The 27,925-nt window shown below is 40.8% G+C and overlaps 1 protein-coding gene across 7 annotated transcripts in view; it reads left to right on the top strand.

The window, feature by feature from the left end:
* Window positions 1-27,925, top strand: part of picalma (phosphatidylinositol binding clathrin assembly protein a) — a 37,682-nt gene that overhangs the window by 7,358 nt on the left and 2,399 nt on the right. For 2 of the 7 annotated variants that reach the window (XM_063013638.1, XM_063013634.1), the window contains exons 3-20: window positions 7,987-8,129; window positions 8,651-8,726; window positions 10,031-10,133; window positions 10,652-10,745; window positions 10,842-10,953; window positions 11,738-11,844; window positions 12,130-12,171; window positions 13,421-13,506; window positions 13,769-13,892; window positions 13,984-14,120; window positions 16,610-16,707; window positions 18,291-18,398; window positions 20,577-20,705; window positions 20,801-20,831; window positions 20,915-21,014; window positions 22,368-22,391; window positions 24,936-24,995; window positions 25,868-25,972. In XM_063013638.1, coding sequence (XP_062869708.1) covers window positions 7,987-8,129; window positions 8,651-8,726; window positions 10,031-10,133; window positions 10,652-10,745; window positions 10,842-10,953; window positions 11,738-11,844; window positions 12,130-12,171; window positions 13,421-13,506; window positions 13,769-13,892; window positions 13,984-14,120; window positions 16,610-16,707; window positions 18,291-18,398; window positions 20,577-20,705; window positions 20,801-20,831; window positions 20,915-21,014; window positions 22,368-22,391; window positions 24,936-24,995; window positions 25,868-25,972 — 1,679 coding nt within the window. Of the gene's footprint in view, window positions 1-7,986; window positions 8,130-8,650; window positions 8,727-9,844; window positions 9,918-10,030; window positions 10,134-10,651; window positions 10,746-10,841; window positions 10,954-11,737; window positions 11,845-12,129; window positions 12,172-13,420; window positions 13,507-13,768; window positions 13,893-13,983; window positions 14,121-16,609; window positions 16,708-17,667; window positions 17,749-18,290; window positions 18,399-20,576; window positions 20,706-20,800; window positions 20,832-20,914; window positions 21,015-22,367; window positions 22,392-24,935; window positions 24,996-25,867; window positions 25,973-27,925 lie in introns of those variants that run through there. The other 5 variants (XM_063013635.1, XM_063013640.1, XM_063013637.1 and 2 more) reach the window with 5 other exon arrangements.

Below are 27,925 nucleotides of genomic sequence, written 5' to 3'. Positions count from 1 at the left end.
AAGGTCTGTTGGTATTTCAGGCTGTATAACTCAGTGCTGGAACTTCCTCCGGGACAGAAATAGCAGTGCGTCTCGCCCCCTGTTTGCTCGATCTGTACATTAGATTGTGCATAGTCTGCCTCCCCTGACTCTTTGATTTGGGTTGGGTTTCCGGGGTTGAGTGAACATTCCTCTCGGGTTGCACTTATACCTTAAACGACCAGGCTGCTAAAAATGCCTTTCGATAGTTTTGATTTTGACTAAACAGCGTTCGTTACTGCTCGTATCGTGATGCATGATTCCATCAACGCGGTTCTGCAGATAGTAGTTTTGTCTCGGTGATTACTCTGTAATGAACTCGTTACGCCCTCCGTCCATCTTTAGACATTGAGCTAATTGAGTCAGCTGACTCACCTGAAGACTTTGACTCGGATCAGCTGATTCACTCAAAGAAACTTTTTTATCTTTAGGGTGAATTTGAGGTTGTGCTAGTAAAATTCCAGCTCAGGATATCTGCTTCATGTTCTGATGCTGTTCACAAACGATGGTTTTGATGCCTATTTTTTATGCATGCAAATTATGCAGCAACCGCCTCCGGACATCTGGAAAATAATAACTTACCCTCTGGCCCGTCGTAGTATTCGGGAACTCCAGCCAATTCAGAATGTGTTTGTGCTGTAAATGGACTCAAAAGGCAGGTGTAGCATAGTGGTTAAGGTACTGGACTAGTAATCAGACTGGTTCTAGCTGGTTCAAGCCCCATTTCTGCCAGCTTGCCACTTTTGGGCCCTTGAGCAAGGCCCTTAACCCTCAATTGCTTAGACTGTATACTGTCACAGTCTGTCAGCATCTGTTTCCTCCCGGTGCTTCCTCTTCCTTTCACAGTCCAAAGACTTTTAAGTGACGTTTAAGTGGGCAGTTGTAGCCTAGCAGTTAAGGTACTGGACTAGTAATCGAAAGATCGCTGATTCAAGCCCCCACTACTGCCAGCTTGCCACTGTTGGGCCCTTGAGCAAGGCTCTTAACTCTCAATTGCTTAGGTAGTATACTGTCAGAGTACTGTAAGTCGCCTTGGATAAAAGTGTCTGCTAAACGCCAAAAATGCATCATGGCAATGCATCATGTAATTCCATCTTTAATTTCAACAGACCTTCTTCTCGCTCTCATCTTATCGTTCTTATGTACTTCAACTTGTTTTTGTTTACTTTGACACGGGGCGGCATGGTGGCTCGGTGGGTAGCACAGTCACCTTACAGTGGAAAGCTCCTGGGTTCGATTCCTAGGTGGAGCTGTCCGGAAGCTCGCGGAAGCTCCTTTCTGTGTTGAGTTTGCATGTTCTCCCCCTGTCAGCGTAGGTTTTTTCCGTGAGCTTCCGTTTCCTCTTACAGTCCAAAGACGTTTAAGTGGGCAGCTGTAGCCTATCAGTCAAAGTACTGGACTAGTAATCAAAAGGTCACTGGTTTATGCCCCACTAATGCCAGCTTGCCACTGTTGGGCCCTTGAGCAAGGCTCTTAACCCTCCATTGCTTAGACAATATACTGTCACAGTACTGTAAGTCACTTTGGATAAAAACGTCTTCTGAGTACTGAAATTGTAAATGTGTGTGAGGTGAATTGGAGATACAAAATTGCCCATGGCTGTGTTTGACATTGAACTTGAGCTGATGAATCGCGTGTGATCCCAGGACACGTTGAAACACGCATGCACTGGATTCGTAACGTATATTTTTTGGGGGAAAAAACCTGGGAAAGAACCTGCGGAGTGGATCAGCTCTGTGTCTGGTCCTTATTCCATCAATCCTATAAAGCCTATGATTTGTGTTTTGTGTTCTCGGTTTGTTCTGCTATAATATTTTTGGATTATGTCCTTCGCCGCGTGAGAGCCTGAGTGTTTAAGTTTTCGGCTGTGCTGGAGAGGGATCTCGGTATTAAAAGCAGGCAAGAGCATGCCCTGTTCAACAATTAATGATCCAACCAGCCATTTCACAGCATGTTTTGGTATTTAAAGTGCTGCACTGTTAGTTATGGCTTTGCAGAGGCCGTGCTTACGGACTGATAATCAGATACAAGTAGTTCAGGAGGAGATGTTGTACAGTATAAATACACATTACCGGTAAATTTAACCACTTCTAGCTCAGTATCATCTCACATCAGCTTCTTTTCCTGTGGTTGTGGCTGATTCTTTTTACCTCGTGTGCTCGGCATCACTTTAGGTTAACACCAGCAAGTGGTTTTGTTTTTGGGGCATGTAACAGGGCACTGCCTTGTGGCGAAAACGTAAACTATCAACTGAATGACACAGTATATTTATTTTAGCATTTGGGTGTGGCTGACTGGTTTATTAGGATGGGTACCCTTATACGTTTGGCCACACACAGCAGATATGTTGGATTAAGACAGTTAAGCTTTTGAACTCCTCGGTTCGAAACTCAGTGTCGACACCGGTCGGCTGGGCGCCATCTGGCGGGCATAATTGGCAGTGCCTGCAGCAGATACTAATTGGTCACCGTGGGGGCCGGACTATGTGTGGGTGGGATCTTCATACGCTGTGTGAGGACCCCGATTGGCGGAATGCAGGGACGAGAAGAGGGGGGCTGTACACGTGTCGGAAGAGGCGTGTACAGCGACGTGATCTCCTCGGATGCAATCTGGTATCCCTCAGCAGCGGAAAACAAAATTGGGAGGAAAATGCATTTAAAAAAAGGCAGTTAAGCTTTTAATTCTTGAATTGTATTGAGAAGAAATTATGTTGGGCACTTGAAACGCGTACTAGAAGACTTGAAAGACGCCACACAGCACCAGCTGTACAGGTTTTTTACGCTCAAATTTTTATCCATAATAAAACTACAATAATAAGCACATATCTGACCCCCATGCCTGTATCAATCAGAACTGTGCCTGCCAGAAAAGTGGCCCATATGTCCTCTTTGGCGTTAAAATGTCCACTAACTAACATTAAGCACTTGTTGATTGATTCATGAATGGTTTATTAAAACTACGGGGCGGCACGGTGGCTCGGTGGGTAGCACTGTCGCCTCACAACAAGGAGCTCCCGGGTCCGATTCCCAGGTGAAGTGGTCCGGGTCCTTTCCGTGTGGAGTTTGCATGTTCTCCCCGTGTCTGCCTGGGTTTCCTCCGGCAATTAAAAACGTTCAATCGCTAAACACAAACATTACATTTTGAATTTGATATTACACGCGAGAAAGGCTCATTTCATATTTCTGTAAATATTAATCACACCACATCAGGTTTAACTTGATAATACTTGCACAAATGTGCACAAATTGATCCTTTTTATGTCATTCATTTTATTTTTAACAACCGCTGGTCAGGGTCACGGCACCCAGTGTTCTACTGGGAAAGCAGGAGTACCCTCAACACGGATTTGAGCGTCTCCTTGATGGACATAGCTATCCCGTCTGTGTAGACGTTCTGCCGGCTGGAAGAATGACTGGGGTTAATCAGTGGGGTTAAGTTCAGGGCTTTATGCTGGTCTCAAAAGTTACACCACATCAAAAACCGTGTGTGTACATATAGCTTAAGAGTGGAAATTCAGCTCATACCGTGAACAAAAGCAGACCTGAAGTTTAGTGCACGCTAAGCGTCTGACCCTATTATACGAAGAGCGGCAGCTCCTGAAGTCACTCAGCTTCAAGTCTGGAGTCTGACGTGAACCCGGTGGCCTGGGAAGAAAAGCGCTGCTTCCTGCATTCCTTTAGGTTATTAGCTGTTCTAAATCTAAACAACCAACAGGAAGTTATTACTTCAATCAGAAAAAATGTCAGGAGCTAATTGCAGGGATGTCGTGTTTAGAGGAAGGATGACGTGCCGTCATGACCAGTCGTAATCAGGAGAGAGGGAAGCTGTCGGTTTTTCATTTATTTGTTTATTTAATTCTTTATATTTAAGACACAATATGGGAAGTAAACGAAATGGCAGAGTTTAAATTTAGTTAATTATTGTTAAATTGGGGGGGCCGCCCAGAGCTGGGATCTTGAATACATCGTATCGTGGCCACATGAACAGCGTTTCGGCCTGTTGTTCAGATAGGGGTGGGATTAAGCCGGATGGGGTCTCTCTCTCATAACTATAGCAATTACGACCTCTGCTGGCCGATTGATGCCGCCTGCGCAGAGACGGGAAAAGAGTGCTGTCAGGGTGTGTCTCTCCGTACACAGTGCTGATCCACATTGCACTCGTCGAAGTGTAGGTGACGAGATGCATACGGCTGCTGCCCACGTGTCGGAGGGGGCGTGGGTTAGCTTCGTTCTCCTCAGTCAGAGCGAGGATCGGCGTTGGTGGAGAGGAGGCATGACGCAATCGGGCAATTGGACGCGCTAGAAAATATAAAGAATAAAAAAATATTATTAAATTGGGAGGCGTATAATCTATATGTGTAAATGTACTAATTATTTTTAGACACAAGCGTGGAGTCTGTATTATTTTTCTTACTGTTGTGGCATATCGGATTTTACTGTACAAATTATTTTAAGTGATAACAGGAACACTGCTTCACCAAGATAAAAATATTAGTGAGGAATTTAATAATCACTGGTTGTACTGTACTTTAGTCCTAATACTTCTGTTATTATTATTATTATTATTATTATTATTATTATATTAACCCTCCAGGGAGATGATGATTGTTTTTAGTGAACGGACATGTTTACCGTGTGTAGCGTGCGGCCCTGTAGCACTTGCTTAGAAGCTGATCTGTTAATTCATACCTGTCCAGACATGAGTTCTACATCAGAGGAGACCCAAACAAAATGTTTACAGACATCATTCAGATTTTTTTTACAGGGAAAGTGGAACAGTACAGTTTGAGCTAGTTTTCTGATTTACATTTTGCTTTCCAAAACTTAATCCCAAACATTTCTTTGCACTGACGAACAGTTTTGAGGAATTCACAGAAGCTCATTCAACCATTGTCATGTTTTGGGAGCTGGAGGAAAATTGAGCACTCAAAGAAAATCACACGAACCTGAAATATGGAAGAACATGCCAATCTGCAAAGACAGTAGGGCACAAGACGGGCCATTTGCCCTGGCAAATGCTTGATTCCGGCTCCGTTCTCTTACTTAAGGTTAAACCATGGTTTAGTTTTAGCTTTTGGATCTCAGGGAGCGTGATTGATGTCATGTGTCTGAAGGTTTTCAGGGTTTCAAGAAAGAAATACCCAAATCATCACAGATTAACTACCATACTAACTTTTACATTTACATTTTTGGCATTTAGCAGATGCTTTTATCCAAAGTGACTTACAGTACTGTAATAGTTTATACTGTCTAAGCAATTAAAGGTTAAGGGCCTTGCTCAAGGGCCCAACAGTGGCAGCCTGTCGCAGTGCCTGGTAAAGCAGTCGTACCTGCTCACCCTCGGTCAGAGCCATACATTTACATTTACTGCATTTAGCAGACGATAGTTTATACTGTCTAAGCAATTAAAGCTTAAGGGTCTTGCTCAAGGGCCCAACAGTGGCAACCTGGCAGCAGTGGCACTTGAACCAGCAACCTTTCGATTACTAGTATGGTACCTTAATCTCTAGGCTACAACTGCCCTTCCTCAAAATATAAATTGGCCCCAAAATATAAAAACAAGATAAAATAAACATAATACTTGTCTTGTTATTAAATGATACATATGTGTTAAACATGGCGTTAAAACCCAAATAAATAGACAAATAAATAAATCTATCATACTAAGCAGGAGGGATCAAAGTTGAATCATTTTTTATGTCATATTGTCTGTACCTGCTCATTTATGTGAACTGGTGCTTTGCAGTACATCGCTGTGTGAAGCCAACGTGTGTGAATGACCGGTGTCATTACTGGTAAAGGTAATCCTGAATTTATACAGGTTTTTAAAGGGCGACACAGTGGCTCGGTGGGTAGCACTGTTGCCTCACAGCAAGAAGGTCCTGGGTTCAATTCCCAGGTGGAGCGGTCTGGGTCCATTCTGTGTGAAGTTTGCATGTTCTCCCCGTGTCTCTCCGGTTTCCTCCCACAGTCCAAAGACATGCAAGTGAGGTGAATTGGAGACACTAAATTGTTCCTTACTGTGTTTGATATTAAAAACTTGGACTGATGAATCTTGTGTAATGAGTAACTACCGTTCCTGTCATGAATGTAACCAAAGTGTAAAACACGACGTTAATAAATAAATAAATAACTGCAGGTTTTTAGCATGAAAGGGATTTTATATGGTGCTGTCGACCACTTCAGGCTTGTTAAAGCAGTCGTTCCTTCTCAGGCATGTATGTGTTCTGCTTCTAATGTTTTTTTTTATTATTTTTTTTTTGGTACTCGCTCTCAATAACAAGCCAAGCCAAATTTAGAAATCTGTGCTAATCTCGGGTACAATGTCCTCTGACTGTCCAGCTCTTTGAGTTCTGCAGTGATGTCTGACTTGGGTCCTATTTTGTAACATTGGTGGACAGGAGTAACAGGGGGCTCAGTGCTATTATCCTTCTATTGTCTCTGCAGGAATAACACAAAAATATTTCTGTCATTTTTTTTTTCTCTGTTTTTATACATTTGTGTTGATTCAGTTTCCTGTCATGAGCTGTATAAGTGTGAAGGTCTGTGTGCTGAGTGAGTCAGATTTTTTTTTTCTGTCTTTTATAATTTTGCTCCTGTTTGGGCATGACGGAGGGAGACTAAACGAACCCTGATGTTCATAAAATGCCGCTCAGATAAAACAACCCCACTGAACAGCCTCGACATTAGTTAGGACTTCCAGGAATCACAAACTTTAGTTCCAGAGAAACTTGATTTGTGAAGCAGTGATTTGTAAATGAATTGACATACGTTTTAACAAAATCAGTACAAAGACATGATGTAAAAATCCTAATAAATTAATAACACATAGCTCAGCCCTAGTACGAGGAATAAGAGATTAATCCCGAGTGCAGAGTGGACCTCTTGTGACAGGAAGGATGTTAAGTGCACTCTGAATACGAGCAAGCTCACATGCTCTGGCAAAGAAAAAATCCTTGTCAGCAAATCCATATCATGCCTATAAAATATGTTATTATTTTATTTAATTACACGTACAAATGGGTAGTTATGGCTGTGGGACGTGCCGCATGATGCTAAATCAGTTTTATACACCCTGTGAGAACTGTGTAACAGCTTCAACCCGGTGAGGGGCACGGTGGGTCCGGTACCGCCTGGAAACATTCGGTGTGGACAGGATGCCAGCCTATCGCCGGTCTACTTAGAAGTGATATATTAATAAGATACAATGCATTTCATGTCGTTCTAGTTCCGACACTCCTTTACTTTTCCTATCGCTTCCACTTGTTCATTCATGCTCTCGCTTAGTCTTTCTATGCCCAGATGGCTGTGGACTTAAGCCAAAAGCTTTTAAAAGCACAGCTTCACGTTCTCTCGCTGACACACACACGCTGTAAAAGGACAGGTTATTGAACCATGGGTCTGATATAGGGAATTTTTACTGACCCCATGATTGAATGTTTGTTAGATGAATAACAAAAATCGATCATGGTTGGTCATTTATTGTTCACAAGGCGCTCCGGTGGCACAGCGGTTTATAACATTAGCTTACCACAGCTGAGATCAGGGTTCTAATATTAACAATGCTGTTTGGATGGGGATCGTCGAAGCCTTGGGATGGATTGGGCAATTCCTTGCGTCCAGTGTTTCTTGCTGGAACAGGTCCCGATGCGACCCTGATAATAAAATAATATTAAAATGTATTGATCGAATAATATGACGTATTTATTTTCAATCCACATTGGCTTCCTTATCTAACCGCGTGGCATGGTGCATGCGAACTGAGGGTGGGTGAGCGTGTGTTTTAAATCAGTGTTTTTACTTTCTACAGATTGTAGCCAAATTGGAATCAAGCGTCAGCTGTGAAATAAATTTGAAAGACATATTTAACCAACAGCATTAATCGCACAATGACAATGAGCCGCCAGTTAAATATTGTTGACCGGTAAATATGCTCTTACTAACACCTTGTCTGCGTCCGTCTCTTTAGATCTGATCCAATGTACGAACGAGATGAATGTGAACATCCCTCAGCTGGCGGACACGCTGTTCGAACGCACCGCCAACACCAGCTGGGTTGTAGTGTTCAAATCCCTCATCACTACCCATCATCTTATGGTGTACGGCAATGAGGTGAGCCAAACACACGCATCGTTAATAAACCCCGGGGGTCAGATGTAACAGAAAATGTTATGCATACAGAGAACCACGTATGTATGGTATGGTTATTATAAAGGATGTTAAGCACCATGCCTCAGTATAAAGGTAAAATATATTTTTATTTTTGTAAATGGAAAAAAAAAATACACACAGATCCACACAGATGTAGAGTTTCTTGACACAAAACAGCTTTACTGCCTAAAAGTTGTATTTTTTTTACTATTCAAATGATGTAAGTGTAGATTAGAAACTGTAAATGCTTCTATTAGCAGAGCTGGTGTGTTCACGCTCAAGGTGAGCAGGGGTGTGTTTTTAAATTGGCATTTTTACTCAGTACAGACTAAATGACACTCAATTGAGAGCGTCAGCTAATGGAAATGTATTGACATAACTTTTTAATGACAGAATCATCAATTATTGGTTAACCGGTTAATCTAGACGTCCCTAGATTACTGGTTGACAACACAAGTGACCTCCTGTCTTTATCTTCACAGCGATCTATTCAATACATGGCTTCCAGAAACACATTATTCAACCTCAGTAATTTTTTGGACAAAAGTGGCTTACAAGGTGAGTGTTTTTTTAATTTTATTATTATTTAGTTTCAGTTTATTAAATGGGTTTATTTTTCATTTTATTGGCTTATAAGACTTTTGGAATGAGTAGCTTCTTGTGAAAAAAAAGTTAGTGCAGTATTTAAAATGCAAATAAAGTAGTCATTTGTATTGTATAATCTGCTTTGTATTTACAAAAATGACCTTCTTACTGCTATCAGTTTAATTCTGATCAACAAAAATGTATAATAAATCTTTAAAGATTTACGGTTTGTATTTGCCACGTCCTGGTCATTGATGATTATTTATCTATTTATGTTTTTTTATATGTACGATTTGCTTCTGATATTAGAGCTCTTGTACTCTGGAGTGTTTGATATAAATGTCCTAATAGACATGTTTTTGAAATACTAGTGTAAGTATTTAGTAAATAGATTAATTCAGAAAAGACTTGAAATAGCTGGATGGAACACTCCCACTAATACAGTTATTATAACAAGGCAAATATTTAAAAATAGTGAAATTGTGAGTTTTATTTTCCATGTTTGGCAGACCTACTGCATTCCTTGGCTTAAAATAACGCCCTGTGCTGCGGTCTGGTTTGATTTCTCTTTGGAGTTCATTTTTCCTGCTTTGGCTCGCTCTCTGGTTCTCTGTTATTCTCTGTGTTTTCTCACTCCTTTAAGGGGCACGTTGAGCACCACGGCTGAATTTCGGCTTAAATAAAGTGCTTGTGGATTTATTTTCTTAGGAAATTTCCCATGTTAACAAGATGTCTGGCATTTAAGATCTTCTGGCTTCTTCTTGTGTATGTGTGTTTTAGAAATTGCTCATGAAGTACAAGCCACGAATTTTAGTATCAGAAGCATTTCAGAGAGATGCAGAGGGTTGCATGTTTTTTTTTTATTGATTGTATTGTAAAGTGTTGTAAAGCGTCCTTGAGCATGGATAAAGGCGCTATAAAAGTATAACTTATTATTATTATTATTATTATTATTATTATGCCAGTGTTAATAATACTCCACTTTTGATATACTGTATATATCAAAAGTGGAGTATTATTAACACTGGCATAAAAATAATTATTATTATTTTCCTGTGGGCATCCTGACCATTGAAGAACAGCATGAAAGGGGGCTAACAAAGCATGCAGAGAAACAGATGGACTACAGTCAGTAATTGTAGAACTACAAAGTGCTTCTATATTGTAAGTGGAGCTGATAAAATGGACAGTGAGTGTAGAAACAAGGTGGTTTTAATGTTATGGCTGATCAGTGTATTTATGACGTACATATTTAAGTCATATGCTTTATTTTCCAGGCTATGATATGTCCACTTTTATCCGGAGGTACAGCCGCTATCTCAATGAGAAGGCTGTATCCTACAGACAGGTGGCGTTCGACTTCACCAAAGTAAAGAGAGGGTAAGTAAGCTTTGTGAGGCTGCTTCTCTGAAGTACAAATCTAGAAACCTTGAGATAAACATATTGAAAACCTGCTTTTAAAGATGGCAAGAGCCCTAAAGATTCAACATACGTATGTTAAAGCTCGGGGCGGCACGGTGGCTCGGTGGGTAGCACTGTCGCCTCAGAGCAAGAAGGCCCTGGGTTTGATCCCTAGGTGGAGCGGTCCGGGTCCTTTCTGTGTGGAGTTTGCATGTTCTCCCCGTGTTTGTGTGGGTTTCCTCCCACAGTCCAAAGACATGCAAGTGAGGTGAACTGGAGATACAAAATTGTTCATGACTGTGTTTGATATTAAACTTGTGAACTGATGAATCTTGTTTATCGAGTAACTACCATTTCTGTCATGAATGTAACCAAAGTGTGTAAAACATGACGTTCAAATCCTAATATATAAATATTGTACCCAGCGTGTCCTGATTTTTTAGACATTAGTCGGATACGGTTGTGAGACGAAATGTTTTTTATTGATTCCCTCTCAGGGCAGACGGTGTGATGAGGGTAATGAACACAGAGAAGCTCCTGAAGACTCTTCCAATTGTACAAAATCAGATGGACTCTCTTCTCGACTTCAATGTAAGTTTGGGACGACACATACAACTTTTCTTTTATTCTTCTGTTTTCATCGTTTTAATAGAGCTTTAATTTAATCCTGCAAAATGTGTCTAACAGGTCAATGCAAACGAACTCACAAATGGAGTCATCAATGCCGCCTTCATGCTCTTGTTCAAAGACGCTATCCGGCTGTTCGCGGCTTACAACGAAGGCATCATCAACTTGCTCGGTGAGCTGCTTTCACCTTAAGGAGCTCGTTTGTTGACTGAGCTCAAAGGTTTCTTCACAAGAGACAACAGGACAGACAAACAGTGCAGATCCGATACGGTTCAGCCTGCTACTGTCATTCACATAGTAACAGTTATAACCCTGGGATATTTAAGTCATCTGAATGCATTTACTGCATTGCTGCTTTAGGGAATTCCGGTTCAGGTAGTCATTTTGAGAGAAGCAGCTACAGGTTTAGGATGTGAGAAGTTCAAGGAAGCTCTTTGAGGAGGAAGTATGTTAAGAATTCAGTAGTGTCAACAGTTGGTGCTTGGCAGAGATATGAGAGAATATTTATGTTGGTTCTGTACACAGGTAACAGTAAATTGCTCAATGTTTGCCATTAATTAGTGGTCCATGTGCTGTACACATTTGCCGCTTTGCCTCCAGGCGTTTACCGCTTGCCCCTGCACTTTAAAATAGCTGCCAATGAGACAAATCATTTATGTAACGTAGTCTGAAGCGAAGCACGGACGTGGCGGAGAGAAACTGATTCTTACTGGTTTACGAAACACTGAACTGTTGCTTGACTTTTAAAAGTTGGAAGGGTCAGTGACAGCAGAATCTCTCAAATCATTTAAAGTCTGAGATCCCATATCTGTACCTTTCCTGCCTTTAAAGTAACTCATTAAAATAAACAAGGCATTAAACAAACAAGATAAGAAACAAAATCTGTAAATATAAGACAATAAGGTACAGCATGGCATCATTAACGTAAGATTAAATCCCTCTCGTCTGTAAAACAGAGAAGTACTTCGATATGAAGAAGGTCCAGTGTAAAGAGGGGCTCGACATCTATAAGAAATTCCTCACCCGCATGACGAGAATCTCCGAGTTCCTCAAGGTCGCTGAGGTAAGACCGTCTCCCCATGTGGTTTATTCTGAGCTCTACATGTACAGCTGAATGCTGGATGGTTTTAAATAGAAGAACGTGATACGTACATGCTAAATATTAAAATGAAATGGCTACCAACATGTATGACATCCGCATACTGGTAAGTATGTTTTCTATCACAAGTGGCACATTTGTTAGATCTGCTAGCAGGAGATCATGATTGGGCTCTGTGTTCATCACGTGAAGAATGTTTTTGTATTAGTATTTATTTATTCATGCTTTACTGTGTTTGTCTTAATGCAGCAAGTGGGCATCGACCGAGGAGACATTCCAGACCTGTCTCAGGTAAGATTGTCCCTCTTAAATACCTGTCTTACTAATGCCTGACTGCTGTGTGAACACTAACCCACAGTCTAAACCACACACGGTCCTGCTCTGCTCATTCACACCTGATAGTTAGACTTTAACCCGCCTACACACAACTACTGTAACACAGTACAGTCAAATTACGGTTACATCTCCGAGTATCCAATGGGAGTGTCGGTCATACATTTGGGACATCCTGGTTTGCACCTTATCTGCAGCAGTGTCGCCTCACAGCAAGAAGGTCCTGGGTTCGATGCTCAGGTGGGGCGATCCTGGTCCTTTCTGTGTGGAGTTTGTATGTTCTCCCCGTGTCCGCCGGGAGCTCCGGTTTCCTCCCACAGACCAAAGACATGCAAGTGAGGTGACTTGGAGATACAAAATTGTCCAAGACTGTGTTTAATATAAACTTGTGAACTGATAAACCTTGAGTAATGAGTGTAAAACATGACCTTAAAAAATCCTAATAGACAAACATCTGAAACCAATAATGTTAATATAAAGTTGGTTGCTATTACAGAATGCATTGTTTTTACTAGCTTTGGAAAAATGATTGTAAAAAATGACCAAGATCATTAGAGAAGTCTAAGCCCAGAGTCTGTTAATCCTCAGGCAAACCGCTGAACCAAAAGTATTAGGGTTTATATATTTATTTACTGTTCATAATGATTAATAAGTATTCATCATGAAGTGTGCATGTTATAATAGAAGAGGGAAAAATACTGAGCAGTCAGGAGATTATTTGAGCTTTGCACAGTTCTATTAATGTTCTACTCACTATCATTCAACCTTTTTTATTCTGTCAGTTCTTTCTTCTTTGCTTAAATATTCTTACCACTTCTCTTAAACCTCCACCTTTATATTCTTTCCCTATCTTCCTGACTTCCTGTTTTCAGTTTACAGTATGTGTAAGTATCTGCACTCCCCTCTCTCTCTTCTTTATTTGATGGAAGATTGTTGGTGAAGGTAAAAGGCAACACCACTGACCTGTGTTCTCCATTAGTCTTGGACTAAATAATGCTAAATAATGATGACGTAACAGGCCCAAACAGTTCCCTGTCCGATAGCATACTTCTGTATTACTACTGAGTCTGGTGTTGTCTTTTGGTGTATTATGCATGCTACCTGGGTGTGTTGTTTGTCTGTGATCTGCATATGTGTGTGTGTGTGTGTGTGTGTGTGTGTGTGTGTGCGCGTCATTTAAATGATAAACCTTTTTTTTTTCTCCCAGGCCCCGAGCAGTCTCCTGGATGCATTGGAGCAGCACTTGGCTTCACTAGAGGGGAAAAAGGTGAAGGACTCAACTGCAGCCAGCAGGTACAATGACCCAAATAAGTAACTTTGCTTTCGAGTTTTCAGCCAAGCACGTGTGTCCGGGTTTCAAATTTAGAGCGAGTGTGTGTGTGTCTGGAGTGGTATGTGTGGGTAGCTAGGTCTGGCATTCTGTGTTTTACATACACACACACTCAGCAGTTTGAATCAGCCTGATCTAGGATGATTGCATAAAGCAAACAGGAAAATGACATCTTTTCCAGGATAGCTTTTCACACCAATTTTTGGACCTTTCCCTCTGTTCTAGAGCAAGTACGCTGTCCAAAGCCGTGTCCTCCCTGGCGAACACGGGCATATCTTTCACCAAAGTGGACGAAAGGGAAAAGCAGGCAGCCTTGGAGGAGGAACAGTCTCGTTTGAAAGCACTTAAGGTGAGTTATATAGCACGCTAGATACTTTTTTCCTCTCTTTTCTCTTTTCGGTTCATTCACACTCAGCTTCTGTGTGTTACTCTCCCTGCAGGAGCAACGCGTCAAGGAGCTCTCTAAAAAGCCTTCCACTTCCTCGACCACGGCCGCCTCTCCAGTATCCACGGCGTCTGGCAGCATCAGCACCGCCCCCGCCATTGACCTTTTCTCCACATCGAGCTCCAACAACAGGTAGGGCTGCACTTGGCACATCTATCATTTTTTTAGATGCTGTTAAATTTCATCTTGTGTGTAATATACGGTCAGCGTTAAATAAAAGAAAATCAAATCAAGGGTGCAAATCATATAAATGCATTACATACTAGGGTGGCTCGGTGGGTAGCACTGTCGCCTCACAGCAAGAAGGTCCTGGGTTCGATCCCCAGGTGGGGCGTTCCGGGTCCTTTCTGTGTGAAGGTTGCATGTTCTCCCCGTGTCTGCATGTGTTTCCTCCGGGAGCTCCGGTTTCCTCCCACAGTCCAAAGACGTGCAGTCAGGTTAATCGTAGATACAAAATTGTCCATGACTGTGAACTGATGAATCTTGTGTAATGAGTAACTCCTGTTTCTGTCACGAATGTAACCAAAGTGTGTAATTGATTACTGATTACTACTGATTATTTGATAAATAATACTAGCGTTGTTAAACTGAATAGTAAAATAAAATAAATCCTGCACATGGGCGTCTAGAAGTACCACACGATTAGATTAATACAGTGTATCACAAAAGTGAGTACACCCCTCACATTTCTGCAAATATTTCATTATATCTTTTCATGGGACAACACTATAGACATGAAACTTGGATATAACTTAGAGTAGTCAGTGTACAGCTTGTATAGCAGTGTAGATTTACTGTCTTCTGAAAATAACTCAACACACAGCCATTAATGTCTAAATGGCTGGCAACATAAGTGAGTACACCCCACAGTGAACATGTCCAAATTGTGCCCAAAGTGTCAATATTTTGTGTGACCACCATTATTATCCAGCACTGCCTTAACCCTCCTGGGCATGGAATTCACCAGAGCTGCACAGGTTGCTACTGGAATCCTCTTCCACTCCTCCATGATGACATCACGGAGCTGGTGGATGTTAGACACCTTGAACTCCTCCACCTTCCACTTGAGGATGCGCCACAGGTGCTCAATTGGGTTTAGTCCATCACCTTTACCTTCAGCTTCCTCAGCAAGGCAGTTGTCATCTTGGAGGTTGTGTTTGGGGTCATTATCCTGTTTGAAAACTGCCATGAGGCCCAGTTTTCGAAGGGAGGGGATCATGCTCTGTTTCAGAATGTCACAGTACATGTTGGAATTCATGTTTCCCTCAATGAACTGCAGCTCCCCAGTGCCAGCAACACTCATGCAGCCCAAGACCATGATGCTACCACCACCATGCTTGACTGTAGGCAAGATACAGTTGTCTTGGTACTTCTCACCAGGGCGCCGCCACACATGCTGGACACCATCTGAGCCAAACAAGTTTATCTTGGTCTCGTCAGACCACAGGGCATTCCAGTAATCCATGTTCTTGGACTGCTTGTCTTCAGCAAACTGTTTGCGGGCTTTCTTGTGCGTCAGCTTCCTTCTGGGATGACGACCATGCAGACCGAGTTGATGCAGTGTGCGGCGTATGGTCTGAGCACTGACAGGCTGACCTCCCACGTCTTCAACCTCTGCAGCAATGCTGGCAGCACTCATGTGTCTATTTTTTAAAGCCAACCTCTGGATATGACGCCGAACACGTGGACTCAACTTCTTTGGTCGACCCTGGCGAAGCCTGTTCCGAGTGGAACCTGTCCTGGAAAACCGCTGTATGACCTTGGCCACCATGCTGTAGCTCAGTTTCAGGGTGTTAGCAATCTTCTTATAGCCCAGGCCATCTTTGTGGAGAGCAACAATTCTATTTCTCACATCCTCAGAGAGTTCTTTGCCATGAGGTGCCATGTTGAATATCCAGTGGCCAGTATGAGAGAATTGTACCCAAAACACCAAATTTAACAGCCCTGCTCCCCATTTACACCTGGGACCTTGACACATGACACCAGGGAGGGACAACGACACATTTGGGCACAATTTGGACATGTTCACTGTGGGGTGTACTCACTTATGTTGCCAGCTATTTAGACATTAATGGCTGTGTGTTGAGTTATTTTCAGAAGACAGTAAATCTACACTGCTATACAAGCTGTACACTGACTACTCTAAGTTATATCCAAGTTTCATGTCTATAGTGTTGTCCCATGAAAAGATATAATGAAATATTTGCAGAAATGTGAGGGGTGTACTCACTTTTGTGATACACTGTAGACATGCACTGATCTTTTTATGGCAGATTCAGATTTTTTTTCCAGCAAAACTGGCCAGTAAACCCTTTTTTTTTTCATTTAAAACCAGTTACAAGGGAGCAGTCGACAGGGGGAAAAAATAAAAAATAAATAAACCATTCATACTGCATCAATAGGGTTCTAAGAGAGGACTGTTTTTCCACTTTGTGCTCTATTGGGTGTGGTCCTGAGTAGAAAATAATATCAGTAACAGGTTGTGCTTGTGGCTGTCTGTCAGTTTTTGGTGTGTAGTCGAAGCATCTTGAGTCAACATGTCAAATCTGTCTTTGTGTGTGTGTGAAACATCTTGACCGTCAAAGTAAATTCATGGAGTTTGTGTGTTTTTTTTTCTCCAGTGTTTCAAAGGTGCCAAATGATTTGCTGGACCTGCAGCCAGCATTCCAGCCATCGCTGCAGCTGCCCACTGCTCTGCCTGTAACCAACACATGGGGAGGTGAGCACAGCCATGAGCAATTCTCACACTCAGTGCATTGAGTTGGTTATATATTTATGTAGGTTATGAGGTTATAAGGTCCATAAATAAGATTTAAGCCTTTTAATTAGTATGTTTTGGGCAAAATTATGAATGTCATTGTTACTTCTAAGTAAAAAAAAAAGCGTACTTAATGAACCAATCAATTGACAAGTGGGTACAAGTAGACTGGACACATCCGGTGTTTATCAGTGCACGTCCTGTTTAATGTTTACTATGCAAAGCAGCTAAAAAGTCTTTGCAAACCTTTAATGGTCTCATGACCCTACCAACAACAAACAATTAATATTGTTTTTATGGGTGGTTTTGTTAATGAGCCTTTACCAAACAGTTGAGATGATCACAAAAATGATGTAACTTTCATGGATGATATTTCAGCTGCAGCTTTCAGTTGGCATACTAGGTTAGAAAGGCTGTTTTCTTAAACTCACAGTGTCATCTACTAATATTTTTGAGTTTAACACACGTCAACCAAGCAGTAGATACAATCCAAACACGATTATTTAAATACAGCTTTTTACCCAAGTATTTAGACTCAAAGTAAGCTTTGAATGGTTCAGCAGATCATTAAAGGGTTAAGCAGCACACTATGCTGTGATAGAAATAATAAAAGATCAAGAAAAATAGCTATTAAAATATATTAGAGAACGGGTTACCCATTTCTAAGGCTCTGTGGCTTTAATATTGATTTGTATGTAATGTTGAGTGTTGACTGAGACAATTTTAATGCTAAATAATCACAGAAACGAAGTCGCAAGCAACACACATCAATGTCTTTTCTAATAGATGCTTTGTGGTGATAAATGTCTTATGAAAATTTTCATCCTATTTCCGCTCTTTATCCTTTGCAAGCTGGTACTTTTTGCTTTCTGTGACCGTCACTGCTAATATTGCTTCCTTATGCTTCTCTGGCTTCGGCAGATTCGTTCTGCTCTCCGTCCCCTTACTCTAACACCCCAATCTTCCACTCAGAACCTTCCACTGTTGCTGGACTGTTTGGAGGTAGGTGCTGCTTTCTGCCTGCCTCTTTCCCAAAACTTGGGTCTTTGTCTGCTTTTTTTTTTTATATCTTGTTGTTTAACCATAAAGATTAGGCTATAATTTAAGTCACTCTTGTCTTTATGCTGCTTTTTTAAACATTTATACAGTCGTAAAATAAAATTATTTTGCACATTTATTTCTTTTGAAATGGTAAAACAAAGCTGTGTGGATTCAGGGCAAGAAGTCTAGTTTGAACCATTCTTAGAATTGGTCACTGAACTAGTTATTTTTAAGCAATGACAGCGAGTGTTATCAATTACTTTGAATGGTCCACTGTTGCTTTACTGGGTAGCAGCGAGCGGTTCCTGGAAGCTAAAATACCCCCAGCTCCACTGGATTTAACATCTGGCTTTCTCAGGAATTGCGAGCAATGGAAGTGAATTGATGCGTTCATGTTAAGAGAACAAACCACCCATGTACACAATACAGTTCATGATTAGATGGCAGATTTGCCCCCTAGCTTTAACGGCTAACCGGTTCACCTTCTCCTATTTCCTCTTCAGGTTTTTCAGCAGCGCCTATTCCCCAGCCAGCCAGCTCTTCTGGCCTCAACGTCGACTTCGACTCGGTGTTCGGCAATAAATCCAACACTAACGGTACAGATGCTGCCGGTAAGGACGTTATCACTTTCTTTTTACTGCCTGATGATCTGCTCGCCCCCCCGCACCCTCATGCTCAGTGAGGTTTGCTGGGAGGTAATGTGTTCCAGGCTGGTTTTAGGCTTCAATACTCTGAGTTTACACTGAGTTTTACCAGATGCACATAGAGATCCTAATCATAAATGATAAAACTTTCAGCTGAATATGTGCGTCAATTTGTGCACACTATTAGTGTGTCACACTAAAAATATGATAAAGCTTCAATTCTGGAAGTCATTGGATTTCTTAAACTATTATGTAAACAGCTTACCTTGATTAAGGTTATATTGGGATTACAGGCAATCTGATACCTGGATTCCTGCCTAGTAATCAGGTTACACAGATTCTTCAGATTTTTCTACTATCAATTTTCTGCAGCTGCGTGTGTAAAGAAATCATGCTGCTTCCTTACAGGTTCTTTGAAGTTCTTGGTAGGGCACTAGAAAGTCTGCAAAAAGTACATATACAGCAGTGTACTACTGTTATTAAGGATGCTGCCAGGCGTTTAGATGAAAAAATAAACATTTGCACAGCAGGGAAATTTTGGAGCTCCTTTCCAACCTTCCAAAAACCTGAGTGTGCTTTCAGCTGAACATGATTGATTATAGAAAATATGTATAATTCTTATTGGCAAAATGGAGCGATGTGGTTTCATTATTGTTATTAAAACAGTTTAATTATGTCATATTAATTTAATGTAAAAAGTGAAATAAATCAATCAATACACCACTACATACAGACACATTTGAAAGATGGCTGCGTAAAAACCAAGTTGATGGATGGATGAATGGATGAACATGAAAGAGAAGAAGAGCTAATACAAATAAAGTAAATGTACAACGTGCATATATACAAAATACGGTATGCAAAAACGTATGTGGAAATTGTGCATCTGGCATAATAATAATAGAAGCAATAGTGTATCTATTATTTTAAACAATATATACAGATATATAAGTATAAATATAGGAAGAAAAGATAAGGATATGGGGATAAATATATGCAATGTACAATATATAATACAGTATATCGGTTATAGGCATAAGTATATACAACAGGAGCAATAATATACATTATTTAAATATAAAATATATTTGCATATTTTAAATTCAGTCCATCTCAGCACTTCTTGATCAGTAAAACATTAAAGTTCTCAGTTATTAATATTTTCTTGTAAGGCAGATCTTCTGCTTTTTTAATTTAGTAAGCAGCTTCACTACAGGTCGGCACACGGAAATTAAGGTTTACCATAATCACAGGACTAAAGTGCATGTAAACACAGTAATCTGTTTATTGTCCTGCAGTAATCTGATTATTATGTGCATGTGAATGCACTTAGTATGAAAGTTGAACACGTTTTAACGTTGCACAGCTTCTCTTTGCACATAGACAACACGTACTAAGACAAACTTTAATCTTGTGGAGTTTGTTGCTGTGCTGTACTGATGATGTTTCTTTTTTTTGTCTCTGTGTGTGCTGTGTGGTAAATTCTGCGCCTTGGCTTTGCATGGCATGCATGTCTGGTGAGTCGACGCAACTGTTCAGTACAATATTGTTTTATTTATTTATATTTCTTTTTTAATTGCTTTAAATCCATTTAGACCTCTGATTTGTTAAGAATATGTTTCTATACTTCCTATAACTACAGAAATGCCAAAACTTTTTAACATTTTACTGAAAAAAAAATGTATTTAATTATAGCCACGCTGTCTGTTTTGAGCTTGACCCTCTCAGTAGCAGGGACAGGCAGTCAGGTCAGGAAAAGAAACCTGCCTCCATTTGCCAAAAGGATCAAACTTAGAGGGAAGTTTGTCTTTTAAAATGACAATGACCCAAAGAAACTGAAGTTGTAGTCAGAGCAGCCGTCTGTAGTGAGACCTCACCATTGCTTCCCCCAACTAATCTGGCAGAATTAGAATTTTTTTATTGACAGATGTTTTAATAGCTTCAGCCAATGATATTTTTCCCTTTCGGCTGCTTCCATACCCATATTAGGGGTCTCCACAGCAGAATATTCTGGTCCACATAACTGAATTAGCACAGTTTTTTTTTTTTTTTTTAAGTTACTACATTACATATGGACCATCCTGTATCTTCTGTCTATGTGCTCTCTAGTCTTTGTGTTCTTTACCTTGTTTTCTTTACTCTTAGGTGATGTTTTAGGCGGTATTCTGAAACCCACAGTCACGTCACCTAACCAAGGTCTGCCACCCAGCATCCAACAGCCTAATAAACTGGTGTCTGATGACCTTGACTCCTCTCTGGCCAACCTTGTGGGCAGTATGTATTCACAGTCTGTGTAGCAAATTTGTATACTTTGTAATTTAGGTCTTCAGAGGGTTTTAATTTTATCGTTATATTCTGTTAAATTGCAGATCTGGGTATTGGAAATGGCACAATGAAAAAGTAAGTCCATATATAAAGTACATACATCTTTATTAGTTTTTTTTTTGTAGATTAATGTTAATGTTGTGTTTTTTTTAATGAAGCGACATCCATTGGAGTCAACCAGGTGAAAAGAAGCTAACTGGTGGAAACAACTGGCAACCAAAGAACGCTCCGACTACAACTTGGAATCCTGCTACAATGGTAAGAAGGATCATATATTTCTATATTCTGCATAGAATCATTATGATGGCATTTCTTAAACCTGTTTTTTAGATTAGATTCTTACTAATAACTATAACTATCAATTTAATACTTACTATTGCCATTCAGCTTTAATAGGTTGTAACCGCTGTCCTGTCCTACATTGTTATTTTACGTTTCTAAACAAGCAGTCGAAATACTTAGTAATCAAGTCAGTAAGTTTATTTTTCAAGTCAATAATTAAATTTATTTTGAAAGCGTAAGCATTTAAATACAGATGAACCAAAAATACATAATGGAAAATGTACAGACCAAGATATCTACACTAGAGGCAATTCCAGATTTACACACCAACACTTAATACTAGGAGAAGAGCCCACACTTTGCGGTCACTTTGCACACTTTGTCAGACACCAATCACCATAAAACACATCCTGAACGAATGCCAAAAGTACAACTGAGAAAGACAAAGACTACATATGCCCTAATCCTCGCCAAGACCAATAAAACACAGATTTCTGCCGTGAATATCACATTAACTTGGCATTATAAAAACAAATAAATATATATGATTTTTTTAGGGATCTTTGTTTTCGGTAATGCAGAACAAATTGACATTATTGCAGATGAGGTATAAAATGGTCATAACAAATAAACACAGATTTTTTCTGCTAAGATTTATTTGTGAGATGATCAAAGAAAATGTATGAAAAGTTTTGAGCAGTTTCTTTTTATAATGCATATAGATATATAATATATATAATATAATATAATTTATATAATATATAGATATGTTGACCTTTTAGATAATGCAATCTTTCTTAGTATTTGGGGTGTTTATAAAACGATGAGCATTCATACAGTAAACCACGGCAGGACTCATCGTTTCATGGTTTTAAATATACAGTAGCCCTTACGTTGGTCTGTATCTTACGCCATAACCTTCATGTCCTCTGGCATCAATGAGGCTTGGTCGCCCAACATCCCAACAGCTTGCTGTTTCAGAGATATTTTAGCCCCCAGTGATTTGGTCCATATCAATGTCATTTACGATTTAATTCTGCTTCATTCTACATGTACTATGAGTAACTAAAGTCAGCCATCATAATACGTGTGTGTTTGGATGTGGTGTGTCTACCCTGATGATGGAGAGAGGCTTTAAAAAAGCATGTTTCCATTTAAAATATCCCCCAAGCAGCTTAGATATGTACAGGAACCCCCCTCCCTCATTCCCATTTTATGTGTGTGTGTGTGTGTGTTGTTAATGTCGTAATTTGAGCAGTGTCATTTGTATTTGTGTGTCTCTTAACTATCTGTTGCCCTGTGAAATTGTTCATCTGGGGGAATAAACAGAATGGCATGCATTTCCTACAATACGTAAGTGAAATAATCGAACCGTTTTCTGAGACGCATGAGTGTATTATTAACCTCACGGCTTCATCCGTGGTCACGGCGCATCGCGCGTGGGAGCGAGTGCACGCGAGTGCATGTCTGGTGTACTTTATACGAGTGGGTGTTTGCATAGCGATGTGCAGTGACCAGAGTCACACTGAAGCCTCTGTTCTCATTGTGACCAGCTGATCTAACCGAGAGCTGCCGCAGCATGACTGCCACCACTGTTATCTTCTGTCTGCTACTGTTAAATGACTTCAGCTGATCTGACTGAGCGCTTACGCTGAGGTTCAGTCCCTTATGCTTTAGGTTGATTCAGAAGCTGAGGAGAATGTGGGGGTGTTGAGTTTTACCTTGTAATTACTTTGTTTAATCATTCAATTGTTAAATGTTTTAAAGTACATCTGAACTGGTCGTTTGAACTGTATGTATAGATCTAATTTCATTTGCATGTGTTCAGAAACACTGAAAGAATGCAGTAACACACCCCAGACAGGACACCAATCCATCATGGGTCCTTCCCTGTCCTGTTGACATTTTCTCTCCTTCGTATCTTACTTTCAAAAGGACACAAAACCCCATTAATTGTCATATCAGCAGACCATTAAGTAAGCTGTCAGCTAGGCATTTACAGAGAGGAAATTGATCGCCTGCATAGAAGAAATGTTTGTCTCAAGCGTCTGAGCTATTGATTTGTTTGCCCGCTGTTTTGACACACTGTGCAACACTGTGTGCAATATGTGATGCCGCCAAAATGGTAACCATTGTCCATTACTTGCCAAGTTGGCAGACTGGCTGCGCAGCGACCAGCCACCATGAGAAACAAGTGGGGGTTTCAGAATCATTTTTAGAATCAGAACAGTAGGCTAAAATTGATATATTTATGATTGTGCTTTAAGGTCATTTACAGCAGACAAGTTTATCCCAAGTAACCTGCAATTGTGACAAATACTATAAATGGAATTATGGTTTCAGGGCCTTGCCTAGGTCCCTAACAGTGGCAGCTTGGTAGATGTGGGGCTTGAACCAGAAACCTTCTCGTTACCAGTCCAGTACCTTAACCACTAAGCTAACACTGAACTGGTGGGTGGGTGGGTGGGTGGGTGGATGGATGGATGGATGGATGGATGGATGGATGGATGGATGGATGGATAGATAGATAGATAGATAGATAGATAGATAGATAGATAGATAGATAGATAGATAGATAGATAGATAGATAGATAGATAGATAGATAGATAGATAGATAGACAGACAGACAGACAGACAGACAGACAGACAGACAGGCAGGCAGGTAGATAGACAGACAGACAGGTAGATAGATATATCTATAGATAGACAGACAGACAGACAGACATAGATAGACATATCCATAGATAGATAGACAGACAGACAGGTAGATAGATATATCCATAGGTAGATAGATAGACAGACAGACATAGATAGATAGACAGACATATAGATAGATAGATAGATAGATAGACAGACAGACAGACAGACAGACAGACAGACAGACAGACAGACAGACAGATAGACAGATAAATAGAAAGACAGATATATACTTTATTTATTTAATACAGATGTACAATGTGAATGTATACAATATACAAAATACAAGAAAATGCAAAAGATGTGCAATTGTGTGTCCGATACTTTGTAGTAGTCTCTATATTCTTATTAACAATATATACAAATAGTTGGAGTTGTTAGCCTGCAGAAAGAATGAGCTCAACATCCTTAACATTTAAGGAATCTTGTTATAGTTTAATTATTTAAATAATTTTATAAGACATTCACAGTACGTTTCTGTATCCTAGAGCTAAATTCTGCAAAAAATAAGCCAAAATAATGAACTACAATTTCTTGTGCACTGAACTAAATCCAACTTGTAGATTTAATGAGTCTAGCTTATAGTTTATCTTTAGATTTTAGACCATGACGGCCTAGTGGGAACAAGCGTTTATCTAAAATGTGTTTGTTGTCTATACATTTTCCGTCCAGATCCCATCCTCTTGGTGTAATGAATAGCCTTATCACCGACGAGCTGAGAAGGTCCATTCACGTGTTTGAATGCTCCGTAAATGGAAACAAAAGGGTTTCTGTCATGAGCTCGGCCTCTCATGGCTCCTTCACAAAGAACTTCTCTTTCAATCAAGCTTTGCACCTGCTAGCACCGCGGACACATTTCCTTAAGCACGTGCTCACACACCTGCTGACTTTATCCATCTGTCTCTCTTTCTCTTAATGATACATTTACCTGTTGTGTACATTTGAATCTTTTCCATTTGTTTATATAAATATTGCTATTTAAATGCACTGGATGGCAAATCGTTATCACTTGATTTGAAGAAAGCTCTGTCCTGTTTGTCCACTTTTGGTGGGCAGTAAATATTTGTTGTGGTCTGGACGCGCTCTTTCGAGTGCAAGTTGGGACGCCGGAGGTGTTCGGCTGAATGGCGCTCTGTCAGATTTCTCACTGCCGTGTTCTGTACTGCTGGCCTTTCTAACTCCGACTGTGTCTCTGCCAGGCGCCGTCCGTCATGGCTTTTCCTGCCACAACACCCACAGGCATGATGGGATACACAATGGTGAGTAGCAGCAGTCTCATGATTTTAATGCTTTTGGATTTATAGTACTGGAAAGTCCATGCAAAGTTCACACTAACCAAGGGAAAAAAGGTTGCAAGCACAAGCACACTGTGTTAAGCTTTGTGCAACAATCTAGGCCAAGAAGTCTTAGACGAAGAATATTTATTGATGATGGCTGGTTTCTCGCGTGCGAGGATCATGGGAAGAACGAAGATGATTTCAGCTTTTACAAGCCCTTTGGTGACTGAAGAGGCCGGTGCGTGAGGCGCACGTTCTGTCGCATCTTGGGCAGATGAAGGAAGGAACTGGAGCTGTTTTTGGTTGATTCTTTGATCCCTAATATTTATTGATGCATACAAGCAATTAACCAAGGCGGTTAGCGCAAGTTATATAACTTAATGTTTAATTAGAAAAACATCAAGTTCTCCTGACAAACGTCCACGTGCACTATTGTTTAACCCTCACCCTCAGTACTTGGTCCTTTACCCTATTCCAGAGGGCGGCACGGTGGCTAAGTGGGTAGCACTGTCACCTCACAGCAAGAAGGTCCTGGGTTCGATCCCCAGGTGGGGCGGTCTGTGTCCTTTCAGTGTGAAGTTTGCATGTTCTCCCAGTGTCTGCGTGGGTTTCCTCCGGGTGCTCCGGTTTTCCTCCCACAGTCCAAAGACATGCAAGTGAGGTGAATTGGAGACACTAAATTGTCCAAGACTGTGTTCGATGTAACCATGTGAACTGATGCATTTTGTGTAATGAGTAACTACCGTTCCTGTCATGAATGTAACCAAAAAGCTCAAACGTAACTGCATTTCAGACCTTTTATTCAGTGGTGTTCGCTGTATCTGTTTTAATGGTGGTCTTGTTTATTGGTGCAGCCAACCCAGATGACTCCAATGACCATGATGACACAACCCACCATGATGTACACACAGCCTGTGATGAGGCCGGCGAACCCCTTTGGCCCACTCTCAGGAGCACAGGTATACGAATAATCTCATACATCAACCTCAAATCACATACACTTAATTGAAAGTAGTTAACTAAACTGGGTTTGGTTTCTGACATTTGTTTCTTAATATTGACACTGACGATACAAGGCATTGATTTATAAGCAAAAAGAGAACATGACGAAGCTCAGAACATAGTTTTAAATGTATTTGTATATTAAAGGAAATTGATTACACATCACCTAAATCATTCATGTGAAACCACAGACTTGATTACAGGTTAAATCTAAACGTTTATTTAAATAGAAACATGTTAGTACTGTGAAAGAAATTCCAGAGAAGAGAATGAAAAGGTCTGGGACTCCAGCGAACCACAGCAAGTCAAAAAACAAGGATCTGCATACTTAGTTTTCCTCAGATCTAGTGGTCTGCACTTATGATTCAGCCATGATATATATATACAGTGTATCACAAAAGTGAGTACACCCCTCACATTTCTGCAAATATTTCATTATATCTTTTCATGGGACAACACTATAGACATGAAACTTGGATATAACTTAGAGTAGTCAGTGTACAGCTTGTATAGCAGTGTAGATTTACTGTTTTCTGAAAATAACTCAACACACAGCCATTAATGTCTAAATGGCTGGCAACATAAGTGAGTACACCCCACAGTGAACATGTCCAAATTGTGCCCAAAGTGTCAATATTTTGTGTGACCACCATTATTATCCAGCACTGCCTTAACCCTCCTGGGCATGGAATTCACCAGAGCTGCACAGGTTGCTACTGGAATCCTCTTCCACTCCTCCATGATGACATCACGGAGCTGGTGGATGTTAGACACCTTGAACTCCTCCACCTTCCACTTGAGGATGCGCCACAGGTGCTCAATTGGGTTTAGTCCATCACCTTTACCTTCAGCTTCCTCAGCAAGGCAGTTGTCATCTTGGAGGTTGTGTTTGGGGTCGTTATCCTGTTGGAAAACTGCCATGAGGCCCAGTTTTCGAAGGGAGGGGATCATGCTCTGTTTCAGAATGTCACAGTACATGTTGGAATTCATGTTTCCCTCAATGAACTGCAGCTCCCCAGTGCCAGCAACACTCATGCAGCCCAAGACCATGATGCTACCACCACCATGCTTGACTGTAGGCAAGATACAGTTGTCTTGGTACTTCTCACCAGGGCGCCGCCACACATGCTGGACACCATCTGAGCCAAACAAGTTTATCTTGGTCTCGTCAGACCACAGGGCATTCCAGTAATCCATGTTCTTGGACTGCTTGTCTTCAGCAAACTGTTTGCGGGCTTTCTTGTGCGTCAGCTTCCTTCTGGGATGACGACCATGCAGACCGAGTTGATGCAGTGTGCGGCGTATGGTCTGAGCACTGACAGGCTGACCTCCCACGTCTTCAACCTCTGCAGCAATGCTGGCAGCACTCATGTGTCTATTTTTTAAAGCCAACCTCTGGATATGACGCCGAACACGTGGACTCAACTTCTTTGGTCGACCCTGGCGAAGCCTGTTCCGAGTGGAACCTGTCCTGGAAAACCGCTGTATGACCTTGGCCACCATGCTGTAGCTCAGTTTCAGGGTGTTAGCAATCTTCTTATAGCCCAGGCCATCTTTGTGGAGAGCAACAATTCTATTTCTCACATCCTCAGAGAGTTCTTTACCATGAGGTGCCATGTTGAATATCCAGTGGCCAGTATGAGAGAATTGTACCCAAAACACCAAATTTAACAGCCCTGCTCCCCATTTACACCTGGGACCTTGACACATGACAGCAGAGAGGGACAACGACACATTTGGGCACAATTTGGACATGTTCACTGTGGGGTGTACTCACTTATGTTGCCAGCTATTTAGACATTAATGGCTGTGTGTTGAGTTATTTTCAGAAGACAGTAAATCTACACTGCTATACAAGTTGTACACTGACTACTCTAAGTTATATCCAAGTTTCATGTCTATAGTGTTGT

The sequence above is a fragment of the Trichomycterus rosablanca genome, chromosome 18, assembly GCF_030014385.1.
Source record: "Trichomycterus rosablanca isolate fTriRos1 chromosome 18, fTriRos1.hap1, whole genome shotgun sequence".
Taxonomy (NCBI): domain Eukaryota; kingdom Metazoa; phylum Chordata; class Actinopteri; order Siluriformes; family Trichomycteridae; genus Trichomycterus; species Trichomycterus rosablanca.
Note: the sequence above shows the minus strand (reverse complement) of the source record. Positions and strands in the feature narration are given on the sequence as shown.